Source organism: Sinohyriopsis cumingii, chromosome 3 (assembly GCF_028554795.1).
Source record: "Sinohyriopsis cumingii isolate HCF-2022 chromosome 3, ASM2855479v2, whole genome shotgun sequence".
Taxonomy (NCBI): domain Eukaryota; kingdom Metazoa; phylum Mollusca; class Bivalvia; order Unionida; family Unionidae; genus Sinohyriopsis; species Sinohyriopsis cumingii.
In genome coordinates this window covers 111,479,257-111,498,342 of record NC_142963.1, presented here as the reverse complement: position 1 = coordinate 111,498,342, position 19,086 = coordinate 111,479,257, and the positions used below count along the sequence as shown (strand labels likewise).

The 19,086-nt window shown below is 37.7% G+C and overlaps 1 protein-coding gene across 2 annotated transcripts in view; it reads left to right on the top strand.

The window, feature by feature from the left end:
• The window catches only part of LOC149803584 (meiosis regulator and mRNA stability factor 1-like), a 101,833-nt gene that overhangs the window by 58,503 nt on the left and 24,244 nt on the right, over positions 1-19,086 (top strand). For both annotated transcript variants that reach the window (XM_089953333.1, XM_089953332.1), the window contains exons 11-14: positions 4,483-4,528; positions 9,582-9,784; positions 10,740-10,970; positions 13,008-13,211. In XM_089953333.1, coding sequence (XP_089809459.1) covers positions 4,483-4,528; positions 9,582-9,784; positions 10,740-10,970; positions 13,008-13,211 — 684 coding nt within the window. The remainder of the gene's footprint in view (positions 1-4,482; positions 4,529-9,581; positions 9,785-10,739; positions 10,971-13,007; positions 13,212-19,086) is intronic.

Below are 19,086 nucleotides of genomic sequence, written 5' to 3'. Positions count from 1 at the left end.
GTGAAAGAATTTGCAAAAAACTTAGTGTGGAGAACTTCGCTGCAACAAGTGGTTGGTTCAGTCACTTTAAAGTTCATAACATCGGATACAAAAGGATTTGTGGAGAAGCCAACTCAGCATTCACATCACAGCTTGATGGATGGAAAGCCCAACTTAAAGATATATTACACAAATATAAGTCTGAGGATATATACAATGCGGACGAAACAGATTTATTCTTTATGTGTACTCCAGACAAGACATACTGCATCAAAGGTCAACCATGTGTTGGTGGAAAACAGCCTAAAGACCGCATCTGTTCTAGTCACATCAAACATGATTGGCAATGATAAAATGTCACTTCTAGTTATTGGCAAGTCTAAGAAGCCTTGCTGTTTTAAAAATGTGCACCATCTTCCTGTGGATTATTATGCAAATGCAAAAGCTTGGATGACGTTGGACATTTTTATGGAGTGGATAAGGAAACTCTACAAAAAAATGAGAGTGCAAGGAAGAAAATTGCCTTGCTTGTGGATAATTGTTCTGCGCACCCATGTGTGGACAATCTCCAACATGTCCAACTAATTTTTCTTCTGCCCAATAACACATCACTCATACTATCGATGGATCAAGGAATCATCCAGAATCTAAAACTACATTATTGAAAACTTCTCACCCACAAAAAGCTGGCTGCGATTGATCAGCAAGAAGAATTTAAGGAAGATTTACTTGGGGCTCTGTACAACCTAAGGAAATCTTTGGGATTAGTGAAGCCAGAGACCATACAGAACTGCTTTATGCACACTTTTTCTCCCGAAAACGAGGAATTTTATGGATTCTCTCCATCAGATAGCCCACATAGTCTTGAAGAAGATGGCTTTTATGAAGGTATTGGAATTCCAATGGATGAGTTTGTTAGATGGCTGTTGAAATGGATGACAAGGAACAATGCCGAGCAGCTCTAGCAGATGATGACATTAGTGCTGCCGTAAAAATTGATTACATTTCAGAAGATGGCACGGAAGACAACATAATTGACAGTGATGCTAATGATGAATCGGAAACACTACCTTTGCCATCTGTTTCATGCAGAGAGGCCTTTTCAATGTGCGATGGTTTTACAAGATTTTTTGTGCAATCAAACTCATTGGTAATATCGGAAGAAGTGCATGGTCACTTGGAAAAGTTGCAGCGTCAGAGAGAACAACTATCAAGGCTCAAACAGAAGAAGCTTGCATGAAGTTCAGAAATGCATGTACTCTTATCTCCCATGCCCACTTGTTGTGCTAAACATTTAATTTTAATTAATTTTAATTTAAATTAAATTTTATTGTAATTGTATGCATTGATTATGCTATAGATAATATCTCAATTACATGTATATGTATTTGTCATTAAAATCTTTTACTGCTACATGTATTTGTATTTTGAGAGAATTCATAACTTATTATCTCTGGGATATATTTTAAATGCATACCACTTGAGCTGACATTGTTACAATACTGTATTGTAAAAATCATTTTCTTTTAATACCTCATTAGCATGTGTCAGTGTATACAATATTATGCCTTCATTAGTCATATCAGCTGCATATCTCTTGTTCACTTTTGTGTAGTTTTCACGATGACTTCTGTAATTAAATACATGTACTGTTTAAACTTGTTGACAGGTTTTCATTTCCCTATGAATAGCCCCATCCCTTGGTAGCCTCAATAAGATGGGAACTAACTGACCAAAATCTAGGCCAATTTAAGTACATGTACTTGAAGCATGTAAATAACTATGCAACCATGTGCTAATGCTGACATTGAATATCGTAATGAATGTTTTTCATATTGGATTGTGACCGATGCAATATTTTATTGTAGATTTTATTACACAAAGGTAACCAAAATGTAATTTGACAATATACAAGTGTATTTCACACTGGTATTGTCTTCATGTACTCAAAATTTCCATTGTTTGTTTACTCAAAGTGTAATTTGCTACTCACTCACGACAGGTCACCCCACCCCCCAACACTTATCTCGACATCCACCTATGTTGACAATATTTCCTCGGGCCCAAGGGTAGGACTGTAATAGGATCTGTATTTATAGATTTCAGGAAAGCTTTTGACATGGTGGATCATGAAATCCTTTTGAAGAAACTGAAAATCTACCAATGTGATGATTTACTTCATACTTAAGTGAGAGAACACATATTTATATATAAAGATCTGTCCGAACCTCAAACAATTAGATATGGAGTACCACAAAGCTCAACTCTAGGTCTACTATTTATATTATTTATTAATGACCTACCACATTTACTAGGGGACTCAGTTTCATCTACATAACTCTATGCAGACAACACAACATTGTCAGACATCCAAAACGCCAAGCAGGAAATGGAAATTTCTTTGCAGGATGCCCTAAACAAACTGGACAACTGGTGCACATATTGCAATGGCATGTTGGTAAATACTGGTAAAACTAAAATATTACTTATCTCAATATGGCAAAAAAGGACAAATCTTGATAGTGATGAACTATGTCTGACATGGAAGGATAAAAATTTGCAAATGGTCTGTCATGATAGGTTATTATCTACCAAAACACCAAGTAGTCTATCATGGACTGAGCATATTAAACAGATCAGTAAAAAAGTTTTAAAGTTGTGGCTTCTAGTAGGATTAGACATTTTCTCCAATAAAGGCACAGAAAACTATTTTATAACAGTTACATGCAACCCTATTTAGATTACTGTAATACAGTATGGGGTAATTCAAATAATAAAAACAGCAAAGTTAACACTTCTTCAAAAAAATGGATTTGGGCTAATATCAATCCAAAAAGAAAGCAAGGAGACTTTGGCTGGTAAGTTAAAAAATATTACCTATTAAAAACTGAATCTGGTTGAGAAAAGCCAAATTAATGTCCAGGATATCCAATAAAAGTGCTTGTGAATATTTAGTCACTTAATTCCAGTATAGGCTACCTGGTAATACTCCCCCAACAGCGATCCATGTCCTCCAAACAATATAAAATTTCCAAACCAAATAAGGAATTATTCAAAAAAGTTTCAGATACTCTGCAACTTTGCTCTGGAATAGTATTCCAGTTGACATTTGAAATGTCCACTGTTTCCTTCTTCCAAACCTAATATATCCAGTGGCTTAAGAGTCACTGTTAAAATGAGAAAGAAAAGAACTGTATTTGTATTCATAAATGCCTCTGGGCATCATTAAATATAATATTTATTCATCTAATGTCACTAATTGCATATTGCATGTATATTGACTATGTGGGTCCAATATAGGTATGGGCAGTTATCCATCTGGTGAATTTAGGAAAGTAAGTAAATATATTGTCTATAGATGTGTATGCTACTATGAATAGGTACGAGTCACCTTCTATAAATAAAACATTGTTATTATTATTATTATTATGCTTGTTTGTACGTGTGCATTTGTATGTAAATTCCTTTTTATGAGGGCCTCAGGGTTAATTAGTTCATTATTATTATTATTATTATTATTATTATTATGCATGTGTGTGTATATGTGTGCATTTTATGCATGTGTGTGTATATGTGTGCATTTTATGCATGTGTATATACGTGTGCATTTGTAAGTAAATACATTCCTTTATATGAGGGTCTCAAGGTTGATTAGTTCTTGAACTAAGTGTATTACCGTTTTTAAATAAAGTCATTATTATTATTATTAACTCTTGCCACCGAGGATGCCATGGATGTATCCTGTGAGCTCTAGTTTACCTCCAAATGAAGCAGATATGTCAAAAGTGAAGATTGGAGCAGAATTATGAAGTATTTTTTGCAACAGTTGGCACAAGTTGCACCCTCCTGAATTTCATTAGAGGAGTAACGGTGGTAAAATGTTTGCCCCTGGGATGCATTGTGTTGATGTTCCAGCTGAGAAGCTCTTAGACTTTTTAAAAATTTGATTATTTCAGTGATTTACCTTCCTTTAACCTTTATCTTAGTTCTGTGTATGCTTTGCATGAATACCTAGACTTAGTCACAGTTGTTGAAGTACTTTTAAACCCTATATATGCATATACATGTATGTATACTTTTATATTGTTTGTTCATTGAGCTCTTAATATCTGAGACCCAAATTTTTGAGATACACATGAGAAATGGTCTGAGAATATATCTCAATAAAAATAGCTTGACCACACTAAAAAGTATGTAACTTTGACCTAATCTGCATGCCTAATTGATTTGTGTAGCTTATCATTAATTACAATCTTGATATCTTGTACCCATCATCTTGTGATATACTTTATATGTACCACAGATAAATCCTAATTCTTAAGGACAAATTTTCACACTTATGTCAGTGTGATCTATTTTTCTTATTCTGGTGATGTGGGTAAATACGTGTATTTGGGTATGTGCCTTGGCAAAACATGCAAGATCTGGCATTCGTTGGAATCCTTGATGGTTTTGTGTGTTATTGATGCTAACTGTTCTGTTTTAAATCTTTACACATTCCAGGCCACAAAAGAAGGGTCAGATACAGTTCTTTCTATTCCAAAGCGAGGTAAAGTATCAATGACAGAATCTTTTTTCAAGATTTTTTTCCCCCTTGTCTTGCAGTTCAAAGCTCTTAACCAATGTTTAGTTATGTTTCTTTATATCGCATGCATTAAAGGGTAAGTACCCAGTCATACACTCACTGTTTTTGGTGATGGTGTAATTGAGTTATTTAGCACTCACCGGTCTAACATTTGGATGCCAGTTTGCTGTCAGATATGGCCAGCATTAATGATTATAGAAAAACCAATCAGTTGCCTTCAACAGTTATTTTAAAAGTCTTTAAATCCACCTGACACAGACCATACTGATATAAAGGCCCTTAAAATTTGAATGAATTGCACTGGTTAAATGTTGCCACCATTTCTCAGAATAAAAAACCTTTAAATGGTTTCTATAAATTAAACTAACTAGACTTTGACCAAACTTAACATGTGGCTCAAAAACCAGCTCAACAGTATTTGACCAAACCTCACAGAATTCACCTTCAACCTCAAAAATGGCTCAGCAGTATTTGACTAAACCTCATAGAATTCACCTTCAACATCAAAAAATGGCTCAACAGCATATGACCAAACCTAGCAGAATTCACCTTCAACCTCAAAAATGTCTCAAGACTAAAAACACGTAGAATTCACCTTAGTATTAAGACTTTTCAATTTTATTACAAATGATGCCAATCTTCTTTCAAGGTTAGCAACTCTTTCTATAAATAAATAAAAATATATGCACTTATAAGTTAAATTGCAAACAACAAAGATCCTGATCTGCTGTATCATAATGCACCTGCAGACTAGGGTCTGTGTTGTTTGTTCTACAGTTTACTCCAAACAAACTGCACAAAACCGGATCTGCCAGTACATTATGTGATGGCAGATCTGGGTCTGTGCAGTTTGCAGTTGAATTCATCTTATAAGTGAGTATATACTTTTAATGACTTCAAACTAAAGAAAAGAATCAGGTCAAGCCTGATAGAAGTCTTTTAAATTCATGTAATAAAAAAATGCTTGTCTGCCATCAAATATGACAAAAACGTTAAATGACTTTTTCTCCAAAACTGCTGAAATGAAGTTCATACATGGAATGAAGATCATTCATTTCATGCAAATCTTAGAACAAATGAAAAGAATTTGACCAAATTTGTCAAGAAACTATGAAAAGAGGGCTTTTGATAGAAAACAATGCTGACCCACCATCACACGTGGCCAGTGTTGCTCAAATCAGAGAAACCTTTTGATGACTTGTTCTCCAAAACTGCCTGATAAAATTTGATCAGTACCTTTCAACATGTGTCCTGTCATGACTTTTATATTTACATAAATGATACCAATCCACCATCAAATATAGCCACCTCAGATGTGAAGTCATGGGTTCAATCCCTGGCTGAGTCATACCAAAGACTTAACAAAAATGGTACTAACAGCTGCCTCACTTGGCACTCAGCATTAAGAGGTTAGTGTTAGGACTGGTTAGCCTGGTGTCAGGATAATGTGACTGGGTTGGTCATCATGCTACATATCTGCGGCATGATACCCCAGTGCTAGACAACACTATAAACTGCCACACTGCAGACATGGTAGCGATATGACTGAAAAATTGTTAAAGCTACGTTAAAAATCTAAATCACACACACACATCAAATATAGCTGTCTTTACTAAAATAGGATGGTTTTTTAAATTTTACAGAAAGAATTCATGTAGTAACATCTTTTATGCAGACATATAAATTTTCCATCAGATAGTCAGATTCTGAAAATATTTGTAAAATTTTTGAATAACTTGATTCATTTCAAGAATCACTTCACAGAATTTGATCAAATTTTACAGAAAGTATTGACATGATGGACTTTAAAACTTTTACAAATCTGCTTTTAGATATGACTGCTGTTGCTAAAAATAGAAATACAAATTCTTATTAAAAAGTCGCAACAAAATTTGATCAAATTTGACAGAAAGTGTCTCTAACTTGAATGTCTTTCACATTTGTGCAAATGATTATGTTCTGCTATGGCTGTCATTGCTAAATATTGGAAAACATTGAAACAACTTTATCCCCTCCCCAAACAGCTCAACGGATTTCAACCAAGCTTGATACAAAGCATTCTGGCATAGGAGTCTTTCAATATAGGAACATTGTTGCTGATGTGCCGTCAGATATGGATGAAGATATGACAAATGGAGAGACCTTGAAGCAGGTGTTTTCATTATGTGCAATGAACATCACTGAAAGATATTTCAACAGAAAGGATCCTACTGACCAAGATTTCTTGGCCAACTGCTTTTGCACTTGGCTATTAGGCAGGTGAACAATGTCATGTCCACTTCAGCCTCTTATTGTTATTATATACAAGAAATGTACATTTTTCATTATTTCTATTAATGTTTTGTTCATAATTTATTTTAAATACAACATTGCAATTAATGTTTTAACTACAATTGGTTTCCTAATTAGCATTCCCAGGTCATCCATGCATCCATCCAGCTGTCCTTTATTCAGCAATTAGTTTTCTGCAGGGAAATATTTCAGCAAGTTGGTGGATTTTAGCAAATTTAGTATGCACCTGTATACTGATAAGTGCTTAAGGGAGTTTATGGTTTTCACCCTATGTCTAGAAAAGTTATCATGGTTAACACAAATTCAAAAAACATCCACAAGTTTTTAATGGTTGCCTTGAAATCTACATGAATATAAAAAAACAGTTGATTTCACCATTGAATATGCCAAATTTTTTTAAAATTTATTTTAGAGTAATAAACATAACTGGATACAGTACATCACTTTTTAGGGGCTCTGAGTGGCCGAGTGGTCTAAAGCGCTCTCCGTTACGGATCACTGCTATCTCACCTCTGTCTGCGTGGGTTTGAGTCTCAGATTCAGCCAATGCAGGTATGTGAGAAAGCATGCCAGTAGCTTCTCGTGGGTCGGTGGTTCTTTCCAGGGTTTTCCCGGGTTCTTCCTCCACCATTAATACTGGCCGCCATGTATAGCCTATCGTGTGCTGAAAAATGGCGTTAAACCCTACAATAACAACAACAACAACATCACTTTTTAATTTCAATCTTGTTTTTTATTTTCTAAAAATAATGAATGGGATAAAATTAGGCAGATCTCTTTGCTCTAGTGGCATGCTAATTACTTTTGCAAATTGCATTCTAAACATCATAATCTTTTTTTTCCAGTGAGACAAAATATGCTGTTTGAAAACTGAATTGCTGGAAGACTTCTTAAAAAGTCCTTGAAAATAAACTCTCCAAGGCTGTGCGAACCATGGTTATGGCCCTTGCTTGTTCCATTTCCACCCATTTATTTCTTTATCTTAACTATACCATTGATGAATTTCAGCCAAATTTGACAAACATCTTTATATTGCTGATACATTGACTGTTTTCTAGCATTGTATAGCATCATTTACAGGTGCTATGTCCCCTGATTGTCTGTCCTCCCGATTTTATGTTGATGAGACCTGGATTTTAACAAAATCAGACTTGCAGCTTTGTTTTTTAAAACTTGAATGAGTTTGTGAACTCCATCAGGCCATCATTATAGGAGTTTTGCCCCTGGTCATCCATCCTCCTGCAGTAGGTGTTTGCAGCATTGCCTTACCAAAGATTTCAATCAAATTTGATACACAGTTTTATACTAATGAGATCTTGAAAGAATTTGAGTTTTCCAGCATTATATAACATTATTTAATGGAAATATGGTCCAAATTGCCTATTCTTCGGAGTTATCATGGCTTAACTTTCCAAAGTAATGTTAGATTTTGACTGAACTGACGAGACCTTTAGTGAGTGTTAGTTCCAGTATTCCACACTATAATTTAGAGGATTTTAGCCCCTAAATGTCTGTTCTCCAGACACCATTTCCTGTGCAGAGTACATGTACTATCAGGCAAATAGTATTGAGCAGGGCCATTTGCAATGAAACTATTACTCAAGAAAGCAGTTTTATTCTAACATCCCTCATTGTTGGAAGTGATCAATGTTATTTTAACTTGGATAATCTCATTGTGCTAGAGCAATTGCCACAATATATTACTTACATCTAATCTATATCAACATAGCATCATACACAAACACATAAGTTTTGTTTCCTTATGACCTTAGAATGCTATCATGAAAAGTGTTCTTAATTTAATAATGCTAAAATCTTGTGAGTTTCAGTAATGAAAATTTCTCCTTCTGTTGCATGAAAAGTCATAAAGTTGATTGGTTCCATGGAATGTCACAAAATTGATGGGCTCTGTGGAATGTCACAGAATCAATGGGTTGCATGAATTGTCACAGAATCAATGGGTTGCACGAAATGTCACAGAATTGATGGGTTGCATGGAATGTCACAAAATTGATGGGTTGCATGAAATGTCACAGAATTGATGGGTTGCATGAAATGTCACAAAATTGATGGGTTGCATGAAATGTCACAGAATTGATGGGTTGCATGAAATGTCACAAAATTGATGGGTTGCATGAAATGTCACAGAATTGATGGGTTGCATGAAATGTCACAAAATTGATGGGTTGCATGAAATGTCACAGAATTGATGGGTTGCATGAAATGTCTCAAAATTGATGGGTTGCATGAAATGTCCCAAAATTGATGGGTTGCATGAAATGTCCCAAAATTGATGGGTTGCATGAAATGTCACAGAATCAATGGGTTGCATGAAATGTCACAGAATTGATGGGTTGCATGGAATGTCCCAAAATTGATGGGTTGCATGGAATGTCACAGAGTTGATGGGTTGCATGAAATGTCACAAAATTGATGGGTTGCATGAAATGTCACAGAATCAATGGGTTGCGTGAAATGTCCCAAAAGCTGATGCATTATATAAAATGTCACAGAACTGCTGAGCTCACTTTGAAGAAGAGCACTGCTAGTGAAAAAATCTTTCCTGATAGTGATTGTTTCATTTTGCATTTTGCTTTATTTCTGTGAGACTGGTGTTAATCACAGCTACAAATCTCTAACATATCATAACCTAACTAGTGAAGATGGCTTTATGGTGGTCCTGAATACAAAATTTTTAAAGTGTACTGCTATATTGTTTCAGCAGACCAGACAGCAGAAGAGGTGGAGAGAATGAAGCAGTTTGCTTTGGAGGTTGTGGATCTGCTCAAACACAACCCTCAGTGCAGGATGCCCTTCAACAAGTTTATCCCAGCCTACCATCATCATTTTGGACGCCAGTGCCGGGTAGCAGACTATGGAGTTACCAAACTTCTGGATCTGTTTGAGGCCATCCCTTGGGTGGTTGAGGTTAGATCTGAATTTTGTATCTAAGACTTTAAGCTAATGGTACACAGCCTACTGTGTTAAAGTGCCATTAAAACCAAAAATCAAAGTACACAGTCTGTCATACAATAACTCCCTAACCCTGAACTTTAGGGCAATATTATAATAATAATAATAATGATAATAATAATAATAATAATAATGAGGACTTTGTATAGCGCCTGACCTTTAGAAGCTCTAAGCGCTTTACAACATTAGACAACACCTATAACATGAAAAATGTATATAATATGATTACAAAAATAAACACCATGAAATTAGAAAACATAAAAAAACATGATGAGAATATTTAAGGTAGGAAACATTATTAGGTCTTTAAGTTTGTTCTTGCAGTCGAAATAAGTGAGTTTTGAGAGCACTCTTGAATGTGATCACTGTCTTTGTGTCTAAGTTCAGTGGGCAATTCATTCCATGTTGCTGGGCCCTGGTATGCAAAAGAATGCTGTCCATATGACTTTGTTTTCATAGTGGGAATAATGAGTATATGATTGTTGGAAGAGGAGCGTAAGTATCTTGCTGGTGTGTACACATGGGTAAGGTCGGATAGGTATGTTGGACTAGAGTCCGACAGTGAGACGTAGCACAGAGAACAAATTTTGTGTTTGATTCTGGATTGAATGGATAGTCAGTGTAGGGTACAGAGCAGCAGGGAGGTGTGCTCTGATCATGGTACATGTCTTGAAGCATATGTCAGCAAATGTTGACAGTTTCATAGATGTGTACATTGCTATCAATCACATTTTGATCTCTAGTATGATGTAGAGATGATAATTTTAGATGTGCAACTTATTTTGTATTGACTTTTTCTCTTTGTAATCTTATAATGAGCTTTACATTGTTATTGCAATTTATCTTGACTGTATGTATGTTCTAACCACCTTTATTGTATGCAAGCATTTCATGCATATGTTGCCTTCAGGTGGAAGAAGAGGAAGGGGAAGAAAAGATCCTTCATCTGACCGAGACAGAGCTGCGGAAGGTGGTGGCTGAGCAGATTGCAGCCATCATCAAGCATAAGAATGTCAACTACCTGCCACTGGAGGACATTTCACTGAACTTCACCCTCCAGTATGGCTACTGCCTCCCTCTTAAGGACCTCCATGTTAAATCTATAGAGGAGTTGCTCTCAAAGCTGAAACATCTTCTCAAGGTAAGTAGTTTGTGGCTGACAAAAAAGGGAAAGGGTCTGTGCAGATTAATAATATATATTGGGCAGAGGTCCCCAAAGTTTGATGGCTCTTTTTGGACATTGTTTTCTTAAAAATAACTTAAAAGCCAGATATTTGTGAAATTTAATGTGAAAGCTTGCAGAGCTTTAAAAAATATGTAAAGAAAAGAGATACTATTATTAAATGAACCAGTAAATGTCTCGTGTTCAGTTCAAGATGCTCTTGCTTCAGTGGTGATATTTTTATAATTCACTACTTTTTTCATACCATTTATTAACAGAAATGTATTTTTCTTTCTCAAAATCTATCTATATAATTTCTCCAACAACAGTGTTTTATGCCACTTTGATGTTTCTAGAAATTAATAAATTGACTACAAGCTATGTTAGTTCCTGGAAAATACATAATACCTAATTACCAAACATTTCTAGTCCAGTCCAATGGCAAAAACGTTTTGAGCATGTTGTCAAACAAATTGGAAGATAAGTAAATGTTGTTAGTATCTTTTTAAACTCAACTCTGTGAAGCACGAAATAGCTATTGTATTTCCCCAGTGTCAGCATTGGTGTTATCCACACAGATAAAAGCATCTACATATGTACAGCCTCACTCGATGTAAAACATTCTTTTTTCAACAGTTTCCTAGGCAACAGTTTGGAGTGAGTTTTACACATCTGCCCCATGGGGAGGGATTAAGTGGGGTAACTTTGTTCATTTTATGTACATTAGTTGTACATTCTTGAGTGTTGTATTTTGCCCAGGATGTTTGTGCAATGTATTCATACTGTTACACATATAATTTTGAAACTTAATGGGGAGATGCATCTTGACTACACCTCAGTACAAAGGTGGGTTGCTATGACCTATATTTCATTCTTTACTTAAGCTGGTTCAGATTTGAATGTCAAGTTCATTTCTTGATTTCTATTAGACCTAACCATGTCAACCCACCATCAGTTGTGTCCATCCTTACTAAATAAAGAAAAAAAATTAAATGACTTTCAAAAACTATCAGTAATTGACCAATTAGACAGAAAGCATCATGGCTCGAGTACCATTCAAATTCAGACAAAAAGATGCCGATCCTTTACAAATTATGTCCAATTTCACAAGAAAAAAGGGGAAACCTTGTATGACTTCTTCTGAAAAAAGCACTTTAAAAAATGTTCATATTTGGCAGAAAGCTTCATGGTGTGAAGATCTTTCCCATTCATTTGCATAATAATGTCCATCAAGTTTGTCTGTCCATCCATTACATTCATTCTGCTGTCCTTTAGTCAACAATTTTCTGCATGATAACTTTACTGGGAATTATTGGATTTTAACCAAACATAATATACACCTTTAATATTGAATAAACTTTTTTAATGTAATTTTTTAAATTGTTTGCATGTTTTCTACAAATAATGAATCAATAAAATAGGATAAAACAAGATGGAGTAGTTTCCCTTTGATGTAGTGGCATGCTAATTATTTTTTTCTTTTATTAAATTGAATTTATTTTGTCCACAGTACATGCATACATATTTCTAAAGGTCATCACCAGCAAAGTACAGAAAAGGTTTGTACAGAATGTAATTATCACTCCAAAGGGGGATAATCCTTAACATCCGATAATCTGAAAATGGATAAAGTAAAATTTTAAAACCTAAGAATACTATGGGCCCAAACTTTTTGTTCAGTATTATAGAGGTGTTTTGCCAGAACTAATAAGACACTTGAGTGAAGTTTCAATTATTAAAGAGATTGATATCTGAAGTATTAAAGCTTTACTATATTTATTTTGCATTTTGTTTCTGAACAGCAAATTAAGTTCTCTGTAACATGTATCAGTTAATTTGGTTAACGTGTTCCTGTCAGGCCTGGGTAGATTCATGTACATATAGATCTATGTAAATAGAATGATATAACTATATCCTCATTGGGGAAAAGTGATTCAGTACCATTTGAGATGGAAATTTTTGAAAAAATAATGTTAGTGTGGCATCTTTTACAATTAAGCAGTATTCTTGTTACAGATTGAGATTTACGAAGGCAAGAAGTATGTTTTCCTTACAAACAGAACCAGTGTCCCTGTTCTTGCTCGTCAGGTTTTACAACTCCTGATGGATGAAAGTGGAGGTAGTCTCCCTTTTGTGGAATTATGCAGCCGTTATAAATCTGCTTTTGGAGTAGATCCAGATGTACAGAAGATTAAAGAGGAATTACTAGATTATGTCCAGGTATATATATAAGTACATGAATATTATTTTCTAAATGTTTTTTTAATCTGTCAAAGTCAGACCATGTTTTGTCTGTTTGGTCATGCATCTGTAGCTGAAATCGTACGATCACAGTATGGACATTGTCATCTTAGAAATCTCAAAACATCTCAGTCAACACTGTAATAGTGTGAGTAAGCAATAATGTGTGGTAAAAGAGACCACTGTCACATCAGTTTATTGATTCAAATATATATACTGTACAAATATCTTATTTTCAGCATGACCAGTTACACTTCTGCTTTGCATCATATATCCTTCAACAATTACTTTTTTAAAAGTATAAAATAATCACTCTACCATATCTCAATAAAACTGACTATATATATATATATATAATGTTCGTCCATGAGTGTTGATGAGGACCATTCAATGTCATCTATTCACTGGGGTGGCAGGTCCAGAGATGGCTGATTAGTCCAGTCTGGGCCTGGAAGAGTCTGTTGCTGTGGGGACATGGATGTACATACAGGTTGCTGACTGGGAGTTGTGGAACTTGCTATTCCTGGTTTTGCGCAGGTCCCGTTCCTCAGCTGTGTCCACCAGTTTTTTCTGCTCAAAGGCTGCCGCACTGGCATTGACTTGACTGCGTCAAGCAGATTGATTAGCAGCAACACTCTTCCAGCTGTCAGTTTATCAGCAAGGCTTTGAGGGTGTCCTTGTACCATTTTTTTTTTTGACCACCGTGAGATCTCTTGCCTTGCTGTAGCTCTCCATAGAAGACAGTCTTAGGTATGAGTTCTACTAGCATGCAGACAACATGGCCAGCCCATCAGGTTGTGCCTTGCACAGCGCGGTGTGGATGCTTGTCATGCCAGCCAGAGTGAGCACCTCCGTGTTTGATACCTCGTCCTGCCATCTGATTTTCAGTAGTTTTCTCAGGGAGCTGATGTGGAAGTCGTTCAGTTTTTTAACATGGCGGCTATACACAGTCCATGTCTTGCAAGCATAGAGGAGGGTGAGGAGAACAACCACTGCATAGACTTTGAGTTTGGTGGCAAGCTTGATGCCTCTCCTCTCCCAGACATTTGAGTTGAGTCTGCCAATGATATGCTGTCTTTGGCAATCCTGGTGTTGACCTCATCGTCTATGTGAGAGGGTGCTGCCGTGGTATGTGAACCTGTCTACATTTTTGAGTTTTTGGCCATTGACAGTGATGGATGGTTCCAGGGAATCTTCTCCAGGAGCTGGCTGATGGAGAACCTCTGTCTTGCTGGTAGAGATGGTGAGTCTGAAATTGGTGCAGGCTGTGGAAAAAAGGTCCACATTCTGTTGCATGCCTGCCTCCATGCTGGAGTTGAGGGCACAGTCATCTGCAAATAGGTCACGAATGTGTTCAACTTTAGTTTTGGCTTGAAGCCTCCTCAGGTTGAAAAACTTCCCATCCAGATGGTACCAGAGACCTACTCCCACATCACTGTCCTTGAAAGCATCCATCAACATTGCGGAGAATGAGGCTGAAGAGAGTTGGGGCTAAGACACATCCTTGTTTCACACCATTCGTAACTGCAAATGGTTCGGAATAGTTACCCTGGTCCTGGATTCTGGCAAACATGCCATCATGAAAATGCCTCACCATGATCTTCCAAATGCCTTCCCGGCTGACAGTGTTGAATGCCTTAGTCAGGTCCATGAAGGTGGTGTTTTGCTGGATATTTTGTTCAAGACACTTTTCTTGCATCTGCCTGGCAGCAAAGATCATGTCGATGGTGCTTTTCTCCTTTCTGAAGCCATACTGACTTTCTGGCAGTAGGCCAATGATCAAGGTTCTCTGTGCATCTATTCAGCAGTAGCCTGGTGAGGACCTTACCTGCGCTGCAGAGTAGAGAGATCCCTCTATGGTTGTCACAGGATTGGTGATTACCTCTGCGTTTCTAAATGTGGATGATGATGATGCTTTGAATTACTGGGGTATGCGTTTCTGCTGGGATGGAGTCTGCTCCTGGAGCTTTCCCACTAGACAGCTCAATGGCCTTATGAGTTTCCAGCACTGTTCAGTCATGATTTTTCTCCATTTTAAAGTGGAATTCTGCTTTTCTTTTGACTTGAATCAGATTTTTCTTGATATAGTCCCTTTTTTATATCATCTCCAATCTGTTGTTTTTTTTAAACTGTCTCTTTGGTTCCATTCTGCAATGACCCTTGTAAAGTATTCGTTCCATATATTAGTTAGCACAAGAGTCTCTTAAAGATTATTCTGATTGGTCAAAAGTTTAAATTCATCCAATGAATCTTTATGTAATGGAAACCAATGGCAATGGAAAGAAGCATGCTTGCAAAACATGGAGTCCTGAGTTGTTGAGAGAGACCATGACACAAAATGATTAGATAAAAGTTTAAAAAATGTCTGGAAATGGGAATGGCTGGAGAGAAAAGTTGATGGAAATTTAGTTGGTCAGTTTATAAGAAAACTGAACACTAGAGGACTGGCATTTTGTGACCTCTGCAAGAAAGATCTAAATTATGGTAATTGCATTTGGAAAAGTTTAGAACAGCACCTACAAAAGGAGCTGCATACAGAAAAATTGAAGCTCAGAAGGCACCTGGAAAAAGTGCAGTTAATTACTATAAGAAGAAAGATTTCTTGCATGAGAGAACAGCTGTAGCCCTCTGTCAGAATGTGTAGTGCCTGTTGCCAATACAAGCACCACCTTGAAAGGATAAAGGCTCTTGTTGAGAAGCAAAAGAAACAATTGCACATTGAGCCAAAAAAGTCAGTGGCAACAAAAAGGAAGGTTAAAGAAATCTTTGTCAAAGCCACAAAAATAGCTCAACTGGCATATCAATAGGTTGTGTCCAGTGGAGAAAAAGACAAGTGAATGTATGGGATTATTTGTATGTAGTTGATCTATTTGGGTGTGTATTTTATTTGTTATGAAAAGAGAGAAGTATAATGTGTTTGCTGCAAAAAATGACATGCACATGAAATAACTTCAGCATCACTAGTATTGGAGAACAAATTCATGTGACAGTAAATATTGTGAAATTATTCAAGTCAAGTTGAACATTTTTGGTAGGTTTATTAGTTTTTCAAATGATTATTTTGTTTCATATATCATCATAAGTTGTACCAGGAGCAGTTTATGATTATAAAATGCGTTTTTGTTGTTGTTGTTGGGTTTAATGTCATTTTTCAGCACATGATAGGCTATACATGGCGGCCAGTATTAATGGTGGAGGAACAACCTGGGAAAACCCTGGAAAGAACCACCGACCCACGAGAAGCTACTGGCAAGCTTTCTCACATACCCTCATTGGCTGAATCCAAGACTCGAACTGGCACAGACAGAGGTGAGATTGCAGTGATCCATAATGATGAGTGCTTTAGACCACTCGGCCACTTGGGGCCCCTGCATTTTTGGCTGGAGGTCTTCAGCCCCCTGGACCCTGGATCAGGGGCACTGCCTCTTGAGACCCCATTGGGGGAGGACCCCCAAACCCCCTTAACATTTTTTCAGCTTTTTTTATGGAAGATCAAAACCATGTCTCACTGTTGGAGAGTAAGCCAATCTCTCATTGATCTCCACGTGGGGTAGATGGTTGATCGCTTCATTGTTGATGGAAGAGGGTCTGTTGAGGACACCATCAAAATGTTCCACCCAGCAATCCAGTATTTTCTCCTTCTAGGTTATGAGAGTGCTGCCACCTGAACTCAAGAGTGGGGCTGTGCCTGATGTTACTTGGCCATAAATATCATGAAGAGCACTATAGAAATTCTTCAGGTGTCTGTCAGCAAAGGACTGAATATTATCAGCCTTTTGGCTCAGCCATGTGTCCTGCATATCACACAGTTTCTTCTGTACAGTTTGGTGGAAGAAGGCATTTTTATTTGCTTTAGCAGACTTGGTGTCGATGTTGTATGCACAATAGAGATGATGCTTCTCTCATTGAACCAATCTTGGTGCTTTTGCACAGTAATGCCAAAGGTTTCAGATGCAGTCGAGTGCATCAGATGTTTGAAGGCCGCCCAGCATTTCTCTACATCACTGGTATCAGAGTCTGTGGTTCCTAGCTGGCTTGTCAGAGCTTCAGAGAGCTTGCTCAGTGTTGCAGACTTTCAGCCTAGAAACACTGAGTCACTTTGGGACTTTAATTCCCTGTGGACGTCTGGGAGGTTGAATTCTAAGATTCATCTTGGAAATCAGTAGCCTGTGGTCTGCCCAGCAGTCAGCACCACACATGGCCTTGGTCACATGGACGTCCTGCCTGTCATTCCTATGGACTAAGATGTAGTTGATTAGATGCAAATGCTTAGACCGTGGGTACATCCAAGTTGTTTTATTATGGTTAGACAGACATAAGACTGTTTTCTCCAGAGCAGATGTCCATTGCTGTTGCAGTTGCCAATGCCATATCTACCAATAACTCCCTCCCATGAGATGTGGTCCATGCCAGCTCTGGCATTAAAATCATCAAGAATGATTAGCTTGTCAGACTTTGGTCCTGAAGCAATCAGAGCTTCCAGATCCTGGTAGAACTTGACTTTGGCTTCCTTCAAGTTGGTCATGGTTGGTGCACAAGCACTAATGAGTTCCATGGGAGGGTAGCTTCAGCATTATAAATCAGTCATTATTTCCCTTTAATAAGATGGAGAGCATGTTTACCAAACTCGACTTGACAGCAAAACCAACTCCGGACTCACGATGTTCATTGGTGCCACATCCACTCCAGAAAAAGGTGTAGCCAGCTCCAACTTTCATCGGCCAAGCGAGTTTCACTCAGGGCTGCTATCTGTATCTTGTAGCGAGCAAGTTCTCTTGCAATCAGGGCAGTTCTTCTCTCTGGTCTGTCAGCCTCTGCATAATCCAATAGAGTGCGTATGTTCCATGCACCAAGAGTGAGTGGAACCTTTCAGGTTTTCTTTGTGTTTCAACAGCAAGAATGGGATTCCCTCCAGCCATGGTAAGCTGGTCAGGGTAGTTGAAGCAACCTTTTTTGAGGGCACCTTTTCTAGCCCCTTCCTCAAGCTATAGAGGTAAGCAGCACTATCCTGAAGAGGTCTGCTTAGTTGCTCAGACGGCTGCCAATGTCCATTTCTGCTTCAGGTCAATGGAAGATGACCCTATGGCCTGAGCTGCCTGCATGCAGGTCTGCCACTATGGCGGCCAGTGCATCCACACCTGCTGTATTGCAGCTCACCCATCACCGCAGGACTTGGGCATGGGTGATGACAAATGACTTGCACATGAGTTGGATTAAAGTGAGGGCGAGTTGCGCTGTGTCAGTCTCACTCTTCTCTAGGCCTCACTTTGTCTTGTTGCAAGATGTTGATGTAGTCAAGATGGCTGGAATGGAGACTGGATGCAGTGGATGACCAAGGCATCCTACATGTCTTGCCATGCTCTTAGCACTCCACATCACTTTGCTGGGTCTGCCTTCCTGCCCACTGACCAGCTGGTAGTTCCTCCACGCAGTCTGCTGGGTCCAGTCTTCACATGCAGTGGGTGACAATCCCAAACTCACAGAGGGTTTGAGACCCATCAGTTACCCTCAACCTGGTTTAGCCAGCCAGTCAAAGCCATTGCCTGTGGTGTGGCCGCTGTGCATGCTACAGCTTCTTGGAGCCACAGGTAAGAACTGAGCGCCAAGTGGGGACCAAAAGTAGACTAGCTACCCTCAAGGGATTACAACTGCTAACCCCCACCAGAGGTAATAGCCCTCCATGAGCACCCCTAACACCACTGTACATATACATATATATATATTTGTGTGTGTGTATATGTATATATATGTGTATATGTGTGTGTATATGTACGTATGTATATTTTTACACACACACACACACAAGAAGACATGTGTATGTAATAATATTGATACAGTGTGACCCAGCTATAAC